This window comes from Hippopotamus amphibius, chromosome 12 (genome assembly GCF_030028045.1).
Source record: "Hippopotamus amphibius kiboko isolate mHipAmp2 chromosome 12, mHipAmp2.hap2, whole genome shotgun sequence".
Classification (NCBI taxonomy): domain Eukaryota; kingdom Metazoa; phylum Chordata; class Mammalia; order Artiodactyla; family Hippopotamidae; genus Hippopotamus; species Hippopotamus amphibius.
Window position 1 is genome coordinate 74,375,311 of NC_080197.1, and position 18,817 is coordinate 74,394,127.

Below are 18,817 nucleotides of genomic sequence, written 5' to 3' on the forward strand. Positions count from 1 at the left end.
TTCAACCCAGTACATACCTCATCCCCAAAGCTTTCAAAACTAATTCTCCTTTAAAGAGTTTCAATCCAGAGCCCAGGCCTCTCCACTCTCCAGAACACTTCACTGCAGCATCCTCTTTTCCTTGTCTTCTTATAGTGACTGCAAGTGCTGGCCTCTGGGGACGACTCTCTCCCCTGCACAGCACCTTGACCAGCCAGATTGTCCCATTCCTTGGGCCAAATGATGCCTCTTCAGGCAGCCAGAGCAGGGAGATGCACACCATAATAGAAAGTGCAAAAAAGAGAAATTGCACCTTCAAGAATCCACTAATTTGGACAAACACATCCTGGAAAGCAACGTGAGCTGTATAATCAAAATTGTGTTCAATTCTTTTTTAGATTCCCAATAGAACTGGTACTAGGAACCTCTGATCTGAAGTGACCCACACCTTAGGGTATCAATATCACTCTGTAGAGCTTACGGAAAAGCATGCAGTAGCAAACCCTGAGCCAAACCCTCCAATGCATCTTCATGTGTGGTACCAAAATAAGCACCAAGAACTAACATTTTAAACAGTCCCTACTAGAGTGGTTGGATATTTTTCACTATAACAGAAATAGCTGTTACAAGTCGAGTTCCTCAGGAAATAAGCTGTGAGATGGAGATTCGAGGACAGGAATGTTATTAAAGGATACTCGCTTAGAAAACCAAAGGAGGCAGATTTTATATATACATAAATTTATTTATTTATTTCTATTTTTTGGCTGCACTGGGTCTTCGTTGCTGCACACGGGCTTTCTCTAGTTGCAGTGAGTGGCGGCTAGTCTTCATTGTGATACATGGGTTTCTCATTGATGTGGCTTCTCTTGTTGCAGAGCATGGGCTCTAGGCATGTGGGCTCAGTAGTTGTGGTGCATGGGCTTAGTTGCTCTGCAGCATGTGGGATCTTCCTGGACCAGGTATCGAATCTGTGTTCCCTGCATTGGCAGGCAGGTTCTTAACCACTGCGCCACCAAGGAAGTCCCCAAAGGAAGCAGATTGACCACAAGGAGAAGTTGAACTGTCATGCAGTCACAACAAAGGCTCAGTTGATCCCACAGGGAGCTAGAATCGTCCTTTATATTTATCCCAAAAGGAGGCAAAGAGGCTGAATTTATACACTCATGTACTGAAGAATTATTGGGTGAGGACTGTCCCCAAGAAAGGGACAGCCACCCATCACCTAAGAACTGAGTGCTTTAGTCAGAAAGAGGGTCACACCACAGCATCCATCCTTTTGTACTTCTGATTCATTTTTGTACATTTAATTCATTTGCTTTATTATTTAAGTATACACTTTACATTAAATTTTGAGTTTATTCTTCTTGGATTCTTGTGTGCTTCTTTTTCTAGATAACTTGCAAGAGGAAGGTTAGTTAAGACAAGCTATAGACCCTACCACTGCAGTTGGGTCTTGAATCCACAACTATAAATCATCATTTCCTTCCTCCACCACATTCTAGATTTCCCTCACCATTTATTAACACCTCTGCTGGTCTAGGCAGCTTACCGAGTGGGGTGATCCATACCGCCACCCTGAGAGGTCTGAAACCCTGGCCATTATATACACACCTCAGGCTGTGGCCGCTGCACTCATGCATTTATTATCCAAATGGGGCAAGGGAGTGCCAAGAGATACCAAATAGGTGACCTGGGTGCCAAATAGGTTTTTGCCTACACCTGTCATGCAGCAATTCTCCTCCTGATGATAAGGGTCATTTAGCCTTGAAAGAAGATTATTATTTTCTTGCTTGTAGATAATTTGGCATGAAGATCCTAAAGTGACTGAGAAACAGTCATGGCTAAAAGTTCAATGTGATACATTGTGTCCCTTGGTGAAATCACTTTTCCTTCTGGGTACCAGAGCTTCTAAATCCACAAAGCCTAAACTTTGAATATGGGGAGCCTAAATGCCTCAAGTGGACCACTGGGAATAAAGGTAAGCATAGACTGTCCTATTTCCATGGATTCTCGGATCTGTGTGTATTCTTACTGGTTGAGTATACCATGGATATACCCAACTTCACTACATGAGTATATAAATTCAGCCTCCTTTTAGCACAAATATAAGTGATAATTGATTTAGTGTATATATATTTTGCTATGGAAGGTATACTCCATCCTTGCAGGGTATCATGTCAAAGCTGACTTTCAGCTACACCTCCAACAGGCACTTCCATCTTTCTGACAGTGTAGCAGCTTCTGGGTATGTGATAAGACCCTTGGATCCCAGAGTCATGTAACCCCTGACAAATTTCCTTTGCCATAACGTGGAGCCCTTGGTCTGAAGCAACATAGTGCAGGATCCCACTTTCTAGAAACCCAAATAGTGATGCTGGCTGAAATCCTGCAGTAAAGAAGGACAACTATATACCTAAATATGTGCTGACTGCAGTGAAGATGACTCACTGTCCTTTGCACAGTGAAAGGGGTTTAATGTAGTCACCTTGCCATCATGTGGCTGGTTGGTGTCCATGGGGAGCTCAGGAGCTATGATGACCCTTCAGCATTGTCCTGATGAGGCAAAAGAACTGGACCTATACACTCATATTTTGACAGTTATTAGTTATGGGCTATCCACAGGGAAGGGGTGAGAACTTAGATGAGAAAACTCTGTGGAAGATGGCAATTCCTAGAGAGGAATTCAGATGAAAGAAGTAGTTGTCACCACTCTCAACACTGAGAGAAGGAGTGCTTTAGTCCAGAAGGAGGGGAACTTGGCAGTGCACCAGGGCTTCCAAAATACAATAACCAAAACAGAAACCTGACTAGAGGGGTTTAATACAAAAACAAAGATGGCAGAGGAAACAAACAGTGAACTTAAAGATACATCAATAGAAATTATGCAAGCTTTTCGACAGTCTTTTTTTTAGATTATAAATAAACAAATAAACCAATAAAGCCTCTGAGACATGTGGGAAGATAATAAAAGATCAAACATTCATGTTACTGCAGTCCCAGAAGGAGAGGAAGAGAGTATGGGACTGAAAAAATATTGCAAGGAATAATGGCTTAAGTTTTCCAAAATTTGGCATAAGACATAAACCTACAGATTCAAGAAGCTAAGTAAATCCCCAATGGGATCAATCCAAATAAACCCACACAAAGTCATATTATAACCAAACTTCTGCAAATGAAAAACAAAGCAAAAATTTTAAATGAATTAGAGAAAAATGGTACATTGCCTGTTAAGGAACAGCAATTTGAATGACAATTGATTTCTCATTGAAAACTGTGGAAACCAGAGGAAGTGGCACATTTTTCAAGGGTTAAAAGGAAATAATTGTGACCTCAGAAATCTGTATCTAAGAAAAATATCCTTCTGGGATGAAGATGAATTAAAGACATTCTCAGATGAAGAAAAAGAATTTGTGGTTAGCATGCATGCCCTAAAAGAAGAGCTAAATGAAATTATTCAAGCAAAAGGAAATTATAACTAAAGACATTTAGAACATCACCAATGAAGAAAGAAAAATGAAATGGGTTAACACATTTTGTAAATATAAGTTTTTAAAATTGACAGTTGAAGCAAAATTATAGCATTATATGATGTGACTTTAGTATATGTAGAGAAAATATTTAAGACAACTATACAATAAAGGAAGGGGGTGTAAAGCGACCTAAAGAAGTAAGTTTTCCACATTTCACTCAAAATGGTAAAATGTCAACATGTCAACATTAGTATAACGTGATATTTTCTATATAATATACCCAGAACAACCACTAAAATACACGCAAAAACACTGTAGATAAGTCAGTAAAATTTCTTTAAAGATGTTCAAGTAACTCACAAGAAGGCAGTGAAGAGAGAAGAAGAGAAACAAAGCAGAAGGAATTGACAGAAAATAAATAATGAAAGGCCAGAAAATAATTAAATGATATGTAAGCCCTAACATTTCAATAATTAAATTGACCATAAATGGCCTAAATATGTTGATTAAAAGATATACACTGATGAAGTAGTTTTTTTAAATAATTAAACTGTATGCACTGTTCACAAGAAAGTGGCTTCAAACTTGTCATAAGTAGGTTGAAAGCTAAATAATGGAGATATACTATAGGGATAGTAATCAAAAGAAAGTGGAAGCAAAAAAACAAACAAACAAACAAACAAAAAATTACCAGGGACATTATGCAATGACCAAAGGGATAAACAACCAAGAAGACAATACTGATCATAAACATGTATGTGCCAGACAAAATACTTGAAGAAAAAACTGACACAACTGAAAAGAGAAAGACAAATCCACAATAATTAGAGTTGAGGACTTCAACAACCCTCTTTCAGCAATTGATAGAACCACCAGACAGAAAATCAGCAAGGATATAGAAGAACTGAAAAACACTACCAACCATTTAAAGGATTTAATTGACATTTATAGAATTCTCCACTAAACTGCAGAATACACATTCTTTTCAAGTGCCATGGAACATTCACCAAGATAGACCATATACTGAGTCAAAAACAAACCTCAAATTAAAAAAAAATTGAAATCATACAGAGTGTACTTTCTGACCTTAATAGACAGGTGTATAGAATATCCACAACACTAACCACCTTGACCTAATTGCCTTTTCTAGAAAACTACATCCAATAAAAGCAGAGCAGGCATTCTTTCCAGTGCAAACTGTATATTCACCAAGTAAAACATATACTGAGCCATAAAAATGTCTCAATGAATTTCCAAAAATGAAATCCTATAGAGTATGTTCTCTGGATCACAAAATAATTAAATTGGAAGTCAATAAGTATTAGATATTTAGCTGGTTTATATGGTAGTCTTATTCTTAATTTTTTGACAAATCTCCATTTCGTTTTCCAAAGTGGCTGCAGCAATTTACATTCCCACTAACAGAGTAGGAGAGTTCTCTTTTCTCTACATCCTCACCAACACCTGTTATTTCTTGCATTTTTGACCAATAAAAAATAAATAAATAAATTACATACTTAGAAACTCCACAAATAGCAGGAAATTTTAAGATATTTTAAAAAATTATCCAAAAGTAGAGAATATATCACAAGAAATTTTAGGAAATATTTTGAATTAAATGATAATGAAAAGAAAATATATTAAAAATTGTGAGATGTAGCTGAAGCATTGCTTAGGTGAAATTGCCCAGTTTTAAATGCCTATACTAGAAAATAAGAAAAGATTACAATGTCAATGATTAACCTTAAGAAGCTAGGGGGAAAAAAGAGCAAACTGAAACCAAAACAAGTAGACAGAAAAAATAATAAAAATGAATGTAAATGTCTAGAAAACAATAATAGAAGAAATTAATAAAAGTGAAATTTGGGTTTTCAAAAATTAAAAGAATTGACAAAATCATAGGAAAAATAATTTTGAAAAGTGTTTAGTTACCAATATCAGGAATGAAAGTGAAGCTATCATTGAGATTCAACAGACCCTATAATGATAATGAAAATATGTTATGAAAAATTCTATGCTAATAAATTTAAAAGTTTAGATGAAATGGACAAATTCCTTAAAAAAATAGCTTACCAAAACAAAATCATGAAGAAAAATAGCGCTACATTTATTAAAGAAATTTTGTCTTAGGACCAGAGCAAGCTTTGTCAAGCTCCAAGAAGATAGTTGTAACCAGGCCATTTGGGGAGACTGGTGGCTGAAGTTGATTCTTCAGGCTGAAATGTGGTCACAACTGATTCAGTGCAGAGAAGGGAAGACTTTCCTTCAGATGCGGAACAGGAAAGTCATACTGGAAAAGGGCAATACTGTGACTTGTCTGACTGTGGTTTCCTGTACAGGGAAACACCTGGAGGACACCTCTGGAGGACTGATATTAAGCAAGGGTCTTTGTGGCTGAAATTGTTGATATGCATAGGAGGACAGCTGACACTCAGCTGGAATGTACCCATAACAGCTATAAGGGTTATTAAAATTGGTAAATTTTCATTCCCTCCATCCCAAGACTCTGACCACTCTGGCACATTCTCTTAATCCCCCAGACCTCCTCATAGCACACGAATTAAAGGGTTAATCTCTGACACAGCAGGGATCTGCTAGAACTTTGTCCCATACTTACCAGCTAGTGTCTGTTCTAATGGGTGTTTCCATTGTAGGTCATTCCCCAAGGCTCAAACTCCCGGCATCACTCTAGGCTCCCCAGTGAATCTCAGAGAGCAGAAAAGGGGCTCCCCCACATACTTTCCAAGCCCCAGAACTCCTGAGTGAGCACCACCATGGAGCCTTCCTGATGCCTTCCTGACTTCTAGCCCATCAGGCAATCGCTACACACAACACATGACTCCATCTGTCCTCCTTAATCCCTGGCAGGAGAGGTTATGTGCCTATTGAAAATGCTAGAAACTTCAGGGGTAATTACGTAGTGAACATCTGCTTCCCTGGGACTCTGCCTATCCATCTCAGGCAAACAAATCCTAGAAGTTGTTCTCGAGTGATCATTTATAGGAATTCCAACCTCTCTAAGAAAGGCTTCTGAAGAAAGCCTTGTATCACGTGGAAACTAGGTGAGTTGGGATGCAAAGGGGAACACGAGGACTAAGCACTGTAGACTCACCAAAATGGTGGTCTTTCCCTCTCCCCTGAAAAGAGGGAGGCCATAAGAGATAGACAGACCCTCCAGGTGGTTTGAAGGGGGCAGGGAGATCCAGGGAGGCCTGTTGAATTTCACCTTCATTAATAGTTCAATTGCTTTAAAATCCTCTGAACTCTCAGCTATTGTGGACATTAACAACATTAGCTTTACTAATAAAGATTGATATAATGCTTACTTCTGTGTTAGGAACCATTCTAAGTGCTTTCGTTTATTTGAATACCATAATTGCTATCATAATCCCAATCGTACAGATAAGAATATTGAAGCATGGAGATTACTTAAAACTTATGTGACAGAACTGGGCACACTTCTGTGGACAGACAAACCTAGGCAGCCCAGCAACTGATCTCACATCCTCAGCCATGCTGCCTCTCATCCAATTAAAATATTAGGTTGGGTCAAATTATACATGACATTAAAAAAATGATCACCACATCCTTGTAGATAATAAATATATTGAATTAGATAATATTTTAAGGACAGAAAATGTTTAAGTGTAATTGTTACTACAATAGACAGAAATTGAGGATTTGAAACCATGAAAAGTCTCACTGATGCTAGGAAATTTTCAAATTATTCAAACTTCAAGTTATCCAAGGATCATTGATATAAAGTGGATGTCAGAAAAATTTGATGCTGTTCCCTACATCAAGCCAGATCTAAGATCTTAGGGCATTATATAGCTAGTGATAGCTTCATCAGATGAAAAATCATACAAACAATTTCTAACAATCAGAAAACTATTTGGAAATTTTAAAAAATGATCTGATAAAAAATTGATGCTATGTGTTACCCTACTTGGTGAACAATTTTATGGTATTTAGAGTATTATTTATTCAGAAATTACAATGGGACATATTTTTAAATGTTTGGTTATGTATTGGTTTATATGTTAGTTTATATTAGCATAGCAATTAATAAATATCTAGAATATGACCCTTCTAAAAGGCCATGTTAACTCAGGGCAGCATTGCTAGCAGGCCAAGTGCAGTGTCAGAGGAACCTGTAGCAGAAGAAGCAAAGATGGTGATGGGGACGACCATGAACAGCATCTCCTACATCCCCATCCCTCCTCCTTCTCACCTGGATTGACATTAGATGTTCTCCCAGTCAAGTAGACTGGATCAGAATCTGATAAATGGATAAACACTGAAAATCTATAACATTTATTTCACATTGTTTGTCTCCTTAAACATCAAATATTCACTATATCTCAAATAAATTCACAGTCTACCTGCTTCATGTATTGAACAGAGAGAACACAATAATAAAATAGGATAATTATTGTGAAAAATAATTATCAAATATATAGCCACATTTCACAGTCTGCATATTGCTGATTAAAAGAACTATTATTATATTCATAAATTTTGTCACTTGACAACTATAACTACACAAAAACTTGTGTGAAATAGTAATTCCACATATTGACTATATTTAAATTTTGAAAGAATACTACATAATGTATGTGCTAAATATATTTAATGTTGTTAATATGTCAACCATATTTGATTCTTGCTTGCCAACTTCCCTAAGTTGGCTTGATGATAATGCCATTCCCAAGGAGGTTTGCATATTTAGTTTTAGTAGCACTTACAGTAGGGACACTAGTCTGCTAGATGTATGTTGACAGCCTTTTTAGATGAAATGTTAAAGCAACTTGAGAAAATTTAGAATATTCATTTAAAAAATGTTTTTTATCTGAAATTGAGGTGCTGTATCTTGAAAACTAACCTCCATGCTTCTGTCAGTAGTCAGTTCCAAGAATTTGTCCTATATAATACTAGTCAAATCTAAATTACCTTTTGATGAAAGACAATTCAATGAAAGCAGGAAAACAACACAGGAACAAAATTAGATATTCATCAAAGAGATTGAAATCATAAAAAAGGACAAAACAGAAATTCTGGAACTGAAGGATCCAATAAATGAAATGAAAGTTGCAGTAAAGAGCATGTGCAGCAGTACTCTGCAAATGGAGGACAGAATGAGTGATCTAGAGGTCAGGAATTTTGAAACATCCAGTCAGAAAAGAACAAAGAATTAAGAATGAAAAAGAACAAAGAAAGTCTATGTGGTCTGTAGGGGTCCATCAAAAGAACAAACATTAAAATAATCAGGATTCCAGAAGGAGATGAAAGGGAGAAAGGGAGCAGAAAGTTTCTTTAAAGAAATAATAGCTGAGAACTTCCCAAACCTTGTGAAAGTCTTCCCTTGTTCACAGAGCTAGTAGATCATCTTATTATCCCAATGCAAAAAGAACTGATCCAAGACATGTTATACTGAAACTGTCAAAATCAAAGATAAAGAGAGAGTACTGAAAGCAGCCAGAGGGGAAAAGAAAACAATTATATTCTGTAAGAAACTACCATTAGGCTACCAGCACATTTCTCAACAAAAATCCTACAGGCGGGACTTCCCTGGTGGCGCAGTGGTTGAGAATCCACTTGCCAATACAGGGGACACAGGTTCAATCCCTGGTCTGGAAAGATCCCACATGCCATGGAGCATCTAAGCCAGTGTGCCACAACTACTGAAGCCTGCGTGCCTAGAGCCCGTGCCCTGCAACAAGAGATGCCACCACAATGAGAAGCCCGAGCACCACAATGAAGAGTAGTGCCTGCTCTCCACAACTAGAGAAAGCCCTCTCAGCAAAGAAAACCCAATGCAGTCAATAAATAAATAAATAACTAAATAAGTAAATTTATTGGGAAAAATAAAACAAAAACCTACAGGCCAGGAGAGAGCAGAATGACATATTCAAAGAGTTGAAAGAAAAAAATTGCCAGTCAAGAATACTCTATCCAGTTTCCATCACATATGAAGGAGAAATAAAGTCTTTCCCAGACAAAGCTAAGAGATTTCATCACCATTAGACCTGCCTTGAAAAAAATGCTGAAAGGAGTTCTTCAAGGTGAGATGAAAAGACACCAATTAGTGACATAAAAACACATAGTATACAGTACACTGGTAAAGGTAAATATACAGTCAGAAAACTCTTTCTCTAATAGGATGGTATATTAACCACTTAACTATGATATAAAAGTTAAAGGAAATGACTATAGCCACTGTAATTTTTAAAGGAACACACAATATAAAAAGAGGTAAATTGTGACATCAAAAATATAAAAACGCGGAAGTAGAAAGGGTGGAGTTTTTACATGCAACTGAAGATGACTTGCTCTCCTACTGGTCAGAATAGCCATCATCAAAAAATCTAGAAACAGTAAATGTTGGAGAGGGTGTGAAAAAAAGGAAACCCTCCTGCACTGTTGGTGGGAATGTAAGCTGGTACAGCCACTATGGAAAACAGTTTGGAGGTTCCTTAAAAAACTAAAAATGGAACTACCATATGACCCAGTAATCCCACTCCTGGGCATATACCCAGAGAAAACCATAATCCAAAAAGAAACATGTACCATAATGTTTATTGCAGCACTATTTACAATAGCCAGGACATGGAAGCACCCTAAATGCCCATCAACAGATAAATGGATAAAGAAGATGTGGCACATATATGCAATGGAATATTACTCAGCCATAAAAAGGAACGAAATTGAACTATATGTAATGAGGTGGATAGACCCAGAGACTGTCATACAGAGCAAAGTAAGCAAGAAAGAGAAAAACAAATACCATATGCTAACTCATATATATGGAATCTGAAGAAATGGTACTGATGAACCCAGTGACAGGGCAAGAGTAGAGATGCAGATGTAGAGAATGGACTTGAGGACATGGGCTGTGGTGGGGGGATGGGGGGTGAAGGGGAAGCTGGGATGAAGTGAGAGAGTAGCATAGACATAGATACACTACCAAATGTAAAATAGCTAGTGGTAAGTTGCTGTATAACAAAGGGAGATCAACTTGATGATGGGTGATGCTTTAACGGGTGGGAGGGAGTCATGGGAGGGAGGGGATATGGGGATATATGTATAAATACAGGTGATTCACTTTGGTGTACCTCAAAAGCTGGTACAAGAGTGTAAAGCAATTATATTCCAATAAAGAGCTTAAAAAAAAACCCAGTAAAGTGCAGGATGTAAAATCAAAATATAGAATCAGTTGTGTTTCTAAACACTAACAATGAAATATCTGAAAAAGAAATAAAGAAAACTATCCCATTCACAATAATATCAAAAACAATCAAATACTTAGTAATAAATTTACCAAAGAAGTGAAAGATCTGTACAATGAAAATTACGATTTTTATGAAAGAAATTGAAGATGACACAAACAAATGGAAAGATAACCCATGTTCATGGATTAGAAGAATTAATGTTGTTAAAATGTTCATAATATCCAAGGCCATCTGTAGATTCAACACAATCCCTCAAAATCCCAATGACATTTTTAACAGAAATAGAAAAAACAATTCTAAAATTCATATACAACCACGAAAGACAACATATAGACAAGGGGATTTTGAGGAAGAAGAACAAAGCTAGATGCATGACACTTGCTGATTTCAAACTATACTACAAAGCTATTGTAATTAAAACAGTATGGTACTGGCATAAAAACAGACACATAGACCAATGGACCAGAATAGAGAGCCCAGAAATAAGCCTTCATGCCACAGACAACTAATATTTGACAAGGGAGTCAAGAACACTCAATAGTATCTTCCACCAGTGGTGCTGGGAATACTGGATAACCACATACAGAAAAATTAATTTAGACCCCATCTTACATCACTTACCAAAATTAACTCATAATGTGTTAAAAACTTTAACATAAGATCTAATACTGTGAAACTCCTAGAAGAAAACATAAGGAAGAAGCTCCATGGCATTGGTCTTGGCAGTGAAAAATATTTTTTGGATATGACACCAAAAGCACAGACAACAAAAGCAAAAATCAACAGGTAGAACTATATTATGTTAAGTTGGCGTTATGCTAAGTGAAATAAGCCAGAAAGAAAGACAAATGCTGTATATCACTTATGTGTGGAGTCAAAAAGCAACACAAAACAGAACACCTGAACTCATAAAAACAGACAGTAGAGTGGTGGTTACCAGGGGCTGAGGGTTGGGGGATTTGGGTAGATGTTGTTGAAGAGTACAAATTTGCAACAGAGGATAAATAAGTCCTGGAGATGTAATGCACAGCTTGGTGATCACAGACAATAATACCATATTATAAACTTCAAGGTTGCTAAAAGACTAGGTCTTTATTGTTTCCACCACAAAAAATAAATGATAAATCTGTGACATCATAAAGGTGTTGGCTAACACTGTGGTGGTAATCATATTCAACACGTAAATTATCAAATCAACGCGTTGTACACCTTAAATTTATACAATGTTATATGTCATTTATTTCTCAATAAAAGTAATTTTTTAAAGTAAAAAAACAACGAGGACTTGTTTTGTTGATAGCAAGGGTGAGATAAGCAGGTTGTATAAAACTGATTCCATTTCCAAGTATCACAATGACAGCCATCTTACATTTATTCAAAGAGGCCTGAAAAGAATGTGAAAGTAGACTAACTGGTTAATAAGAAAATGAATGGAAGAAGGGGATGCATAGGGACAATAATGTTGAAACAGAGGACCCAGGGGCAGGAGGGACCACACTTTGTAACCACTGAAGCTTGGATTATCAAATGCAGTTTGCCACATTCTAAAATGGGGATTAATCTTGTAATTAATTTGTAATCTGAAGTCCCAGCATGTCCCAGGGAATGATAATTTATTCCTTGGTGAAGTGTCTGTATTGGCCACAGTAATCTTGGAGGCAAAAAGTTCTCCGTTATGTAAGGGAAGGAAAGGAAAACAGACTTCAGTCCTGTTGAGGAGCAGCTGCAGCCCTGGATCTGTATGAGGCTTTCACTCACCAAGGAGAAATGGAAGGAGAGGAAGGCCCACCCTATGAAGCCAATAATCTTGTCCCCTTGATGTTCATCTCACCTCTTTTTTTCATTTCTTAAGAATTTTCCATCTTTCTTATCCCATTTTTGTACTCACATGATGTTTTGGTCTCACTGTTAGATACATCTTTGTTTCTTTGCAGCCACAACATGTTGGGCACTTGATGTTGCAGACCTAGGACCACTTAAACAAAACTCATCTTTTCTAGGGCCCGTGGGGTGGCAGAACTGACCAAGAAACAGTGCATCTGGGCGATCCCACCAGCTGAGCTGAACCAGCCATTGAACCGGACCCCTGGGGTGGAGAAAAGAAAGCCATATATATTTTTTTAATATAGCTTTATTGTATCAGCTTTACGAACAGAATAACACCTGACGTCAGAAAACCTTGTATCTCATATAAGGAGCTATTTAAGATTCAGCATCTAATTGGTGTTTGAACTTCAGAAAGTTTCCTTTTATATAGTATCTGATGGCAGGGAAGATGTTAAACAGGGTTTCTATTGGCTCGGAAGATAGCAATGTCAGGGGATGGGGCTGTATAATACCCTTCCTGCGGTAAGAGCACCCATTAAGGGTCTGGAAGATTCCTTGTATGGTTTGAGGAAACTGAGGCTGTTATCCAAGGACAAGAGGGTCACCAGGACCATGAACGGACACTGCTTTCTCCAAGGACTTGTTTTTCTCCTCTTCGGTGTTCTATCGAGTGCTCAAGGTAAGTGTTCTTAAAATCAGAGGAGATACTGGAATAGCCATTAGATTCTGGGGGAATGATCCCTGCTGTTGTAAAGACAACATCTTTTTATTTATTGACCGTTTGGTTTTCACCAAAAGTGATCCTTAGAGGCAGTGAATGTTGATTTTTTTTTCTCCCGTGGGGCTCTGTATTCCAAGTTAAGCAGTAAGATATTGCAGAGGTATACATTTTATTCTCAGATTGCCCTGAATCTGTGTTTAAGCCCTCCACAACAACACCTGATAGCTTATAAAATGATCACTTCCCAGTTTTCCTGTAATGGATTATGGCTGAGGGACTGCCTTAGGCTGGGTCTCTGATCTGTCCTTCCTGTACTTTATATTACATCTCCCCGCCACCTGTTCAGTATTTCTGGTCTTTTAGCCTATGGACATGTGTGTGTGCATGTGCACATGTGTGTGTATGCTTTGAACATATGCTTACACGTGTGTGTGCATGTGTGTGTGTCTGTGCATGTGAGAGAGAGGTGAATGGGTGAAGGTGAGTTTGAAGAGTATGTAAAGGCTTAATGTGTGAACAGAAATAAGTCTGCCCAGTGGAAGTCAGTTTTTTAGATAGGAGTGCACAGGACTCACACTCCCTAAGCCAGACTGCTGGATTTGGTGGTGGCAGTGGCAATGGTGTTGATATGTGTGTATGTATATATGATGGGGGCAGACGTGGAAACCTTCCTTTCTAGGGGGAAAGCCCTCCCAATAGAAACTACAATTACAACCCCAGATAACCCTGCACCTGCAGGCTAAGCCCGACTTTGAGTTTCTTTTTCTTCCCCACAAACCCACAGCTCAGACGTTTCTCTGCTTCTCTGTAGCCTTTCTCCAGCATACGGTTCTTGGCAGAACTGCTATCTTCCTGCCTGTAGTGGTTTCCCTTGCTACCTCTTGGATCAATGATCCCCCAACCCCACTGTGCAACAGAAAAAACTAATGCCAAATGTAGGTGCCATAGATGGACTGATATTAGGATTGAAGGCAGAAGAGGGGTTTAGTCTTACAGATGTCAGGATGTGCCTCTCTCCATCGATTTTCCCCTGCCTCAGTGGAGAATTCAAGCTTGTTCTGTGATGTCTTAAAGGATCAACTATTTAGGAAGAACCTTGTGCTTCTGAATGTCCTTATGGTGAATTTTCTACCTTCTAATTCCCTCAGACTCCGTATGAAACTTGGTTTCCACTTAGACCCTAACTAAGGGGAGTCCAAGATATCAGCTTTGAGCTCCTGAAATTAGAACGATCTAGTCACTTGTCTGGAAAACCAGCTCCTCTAGGTGTGGGCCTTGGTCCTGGATGCTTTAACAAAACTCCTCACCTCTCCATCTCTTCCTTATCCTGTGTTCCTGCCTTATTTCAAGCTTCTCCAGTCAGAAGTCTCTGTGTCTCTTCTTTGGGATTTTCTACTCCTCCCAAAAGGAGCAAGAAGTTCTGCTCCTCATTTCCTTGTTATATTTCTTTAAACTTCCAGTTCCTTGGGTTTGGGCCATGTTGTAAGGATGGTTGTCATTTTTCAGACTTTGCATCTCTCAGGGATAGAGGTGGACTCTCAGAATGAAATACAAAATTGGCCCTCTCATTCCATTTTGGCCTCTCCAGCTACGAGAGCAGTAAATGAATTTCTCATTAGGCTAGGAAGAGAGCACACCTCACTCAAATGGTTCCTCAGAGATAACTTTCTCTAGGATCATATTATTAAAGCACATATTCACATACTAAAGGCCCTCAATTTACATGAGTTTGCCTCCACCTACTCTTCAGTTTCAACCCTGGTATCATGGTTCCAAAGAGCGTTAAGAGCCTGGCACATGTTACAGTCTCTACGGTACAAGTCAGGATCTGCCAGCTCCCTTTAGATTCTTTCTGAACACAATTTCTGGCTTAAATCTCAGTCTCTACACACACACACACACACACACACACACACACACACACACACACACACACAATTGGGTCATAAAGATCCTGTACTCCATTTTATATCCACTTTCAAAATTAACAATATATTTAAAATTTCTTTTTGTCCTGTTAAAATATCTCCTATGTCATTTGTATGGTTGCCAGTATTTCAGCCATACTATATTATTGAATCATAATTTAGTTATCTAATCCTATTTGTTATATATTAATATTTTCAATTACAGTGCTCAAAGTACTTATGAACATGTACATTAACCTAATAGAAAAGCCATTATTATTTTCTCAAGATAACCATTCTAAAGGCTTCTCTCTCTATTGCCTAATTGTCCATCAGAAGTTTTCAATAGCTTTTATTCTCAGCAACATTAACTGAATTTTAAAAGTATTATTTTCTTCATAACCTTGCCATAAATGCATGATATCATGTTTTTTACCCACATAGACCCCATATACAAAAATATTATCTTCTTTATTACATTGCACTCAAGATATTTTTCATAACCATTTTTATATTTTCTCTAGAATGTTTTTAATTTTCTTATTTATTTATAGGAACTCTATAAAGGAACATCTCTTACTGTTTTTCTTACACATTTTTGTAAGCATTGCCCCCATTTTTTGCCTATGTTTTTAGGGTTGTATATGTGTATGGGGGGTTATGTGATCAAATCTATAATGTTTTACTTTTTTTATTTCTACCTTTAATGCAATATTTTCAATGCCATTCTTCATCTCAAAATAACATTTAATCAAGTTTTATTTTCTGCAAATAATTTTACAGTTTCACTAAAGAATATTTAAAATCTTATTGTATCTGAATTTATTTTACTGTGTGTTATGGTATAAAATCATCACCAGATAGGAATTACATTTTAGATATGTGATACTTTAGTTGCATCACAAAATAAAAATACATTGTTTCATGATCTCATGTATATGATACCAAAAGAACATGCAATAAAGCAAAAATAGACAAATGGGAATATATCAAACTAAGAAGCTTCTGCACAGCAAAGGAAACATCAACAGAGTAAAAAGGCAACCCACAGCAAATCATGTAAGGGGTTAATTTCCAAAATATATAAGGAACTCCTACAACTCAAGAGCAAAACAAACAAAACAAAACAAAAAGACCCACAAAACCCAAAAGAAACCAAAAACCTAATAACCCAATTAAAAAATTGGCCCAGGACTTGAATAGACATTTTTCCAACAAAGACATACAAATGGCCAAAATGTATATGAACAAATGCTTGACATCGTTAATCATCAGGGAAATGTAAATCAAAACCACAAGGAGATATTATCTCACACCTGTCAGAATGGCTATGTTTTTTTGTTTCTTTTTTTTAAGATAAGTGTTGGCAAGTTTGTGGAAAGATTGAAACTCTTCTGTGTGTCTATCCACATTAAATGTGTAAATTGTATTAATGGTCCCAAATTGTATTAATGGTCCCGGGGTTAAGTCTCAGAGCTTTAGCTGCCATGGGCCTGGGTTCCATCCCTGATCTGGGAACTAAGATCCTGCAAGCCATGAAGCATGGCCAAAACAAACAAACAAACAAACAGACAGACAAAAAACCGCCAAAAACTATGACCAAAACTCTGTTTGATTTATAGTGGTCTCTTTTCATTCCTGGTATTGTTAACTTCATTTTCTCTCTGCTCTTGATTAGCATTGCTCGGTGTTTATCAATTTTCAATGAGCCACATTTGAAAGATTTTCCTCTATTTTCTCTATCTTATGCCTACCTGTTTTTTTATTACTTTTTATTCTTTCCTTTACTAACCCCAACGTCCTACATCTTTTAGGTTTTATTTTCTCATCTCCTAGTTTCTTAAATGGAAGCTTACATTTTTTTCATTTTTACTCTTTCCTCTTTTCTAAATCTAAGGTATAAATTTCCTTTAGGCACTACTTTAGTTTCATTAGAAGAATTTAGTCACATCAAATCTTTACTATCATTATTTCACAATATTTTCTAATTTTTAAGTTTACTCCCAGACCCAGGTATTTTTTTGGAAGGATGTTGCTTAATTTCCCCAAATAGGGATTGCTAACTCTATTTTCCTGTTAATTATTAATTTAACTTCACTGTGGTCAGAGTAAATACTCTGTATGAATTCAATTAATTATCTGAAAGTTTTTGTCCTATCATGTGGTCATTTTTGATAAATGTTCTTAGTGCATTTACAATAATGTGAACTCTTTCATAGTCAGATGCATTGCTCTATATATGTTACTTAGCTAAATGTGTTGATTGCATTGTTTTACAGCTACTGTATTCTTCCTTCTTTTTTGTATGCTTGGTCTGTATGCTATTGAAAAAGATATGTTAAAGTTCCCCATTTTGATTGTGATTTTTTCTATTTCTTCCTTTCATTCTATCAAGTTTTGAACATATTTCAAAGCTATGTTCTGACATCTTTCTTGGATTTTGATATCTATAATATCTTTTTTTTTTGGTGCTTTTTTTTTATCTATAATATCTTCATTAAGGGTTTATCCCATTATAATCATGAAAATTCCTTCTTTAATTCAATTAGTGTATCTTGCCTTAATATCTTTCTGCAATATTAATATAGCTACTCCAGTTTTCTTACAGTTAGTATTCATATAGTATATGCATTCTTTCCATCATTTTACTTTCAACCTTTCTTTGCTATCGTAAGGTATGTATGTGAATTTGGTTTTTTTAAATCTAGATTGCCTTTAATTTGAAGTATCCAATCCATTTACTGTAAATACAATTACTGATATTGTTGGGTTAGTATCTACCATTTGCTTTTAATTGACCCACCTGCTTTATGTTCCTTTTTCTCTCCTTCTTTGTGTTCTTTTGTATTAAACAAATCTGTTATTTTTCCAAATTTTTCTTTTTTTCCTCTGATTTTCAGCAGCTTTACTAGGCGTGGGGGTTTTCATACCCTTCCATTTATATATTTTTTTAATTCTCAATCATTGTCTTCAAATATGACTTCTACAGTTCTGTCACTCTGTCTCTATATCTCTTCTCTCCCTCCTCCTCCCCCTCCCTCTCCCCCCTTCTCCTCCCCCCCATCCTCTTTCTCTTTCTTCTCTTCTCTCCTCTCATCTCTAGGACTCCTCTAAGTCACTAATTGCTGAGTTCTATCTGAAATTCTTTTTAACTTATTCATTCACTTATTACTTCCAGATATTTTATTTTAGGTTGGCAACTGTTTCTTTGATTTTTTTTGTCTACTTATGATTGTTTGCTAAATTTTTTCTTTTCCCTTTTCATCTTTTCTATTCTCACCTTTCTCTTTTTTCCTAAATACAGTGATCATAGTTAAAATCCTTATCTGCCAACTCCAGCATCTCTATAATGTGTGTTTCCGCCTTCTTTTATCTTCTTATTTTCACTTTGTTCATTTGTCATGTCATCCAAGCTCTTCAAGTGCCATGTAATTTTTTATTGAATGCTATAAATTATATATGAAAAAAGGATACTCCAGATACATTTTCTAACACCTGAAAGGATTTACCTTTTGTTCTGCTAGGCAGATAGGGGAAAGAGTGCATATCACCCAAATATCTAAATACAACCTAGAACTGAGCTGTAACAAGTCTGGTTTACAGTTTTGGTAGCACTCAGTCTGCCCCTGATTTTTCTCTCTTCCTATGGCATGGGCTTTTAGAGGTTTCAATTGGATGAAA

General features: G+C 36.8%; 1 protein-coding gene across 1 annotated transcript in view; it reads left to right on the top strand.

The window, feature by feature from the left end:
* The first annotated feature begins 13,048 nt into the window (after positions 1–13,048).
* LOC130832891 (antigen WC1.1-like) overlaps positions 13,049–18,817 on the top strand; it is a 36,505-nt gene continuing 30,736 nt past the window's right edge. Inside the window, exon 1 of the mRNA XM_057701921.1 lies at positions 13,049–13,187. Within this exon, the coding sequence (XP_057557904.1) occupies positions 13,121–13,187 (67 nt within the window). The 5' untranslated portion in view covers positions 13,049–13,120. The remainder of the gene's footprint in view (positions 13,188–18,817) is intronic.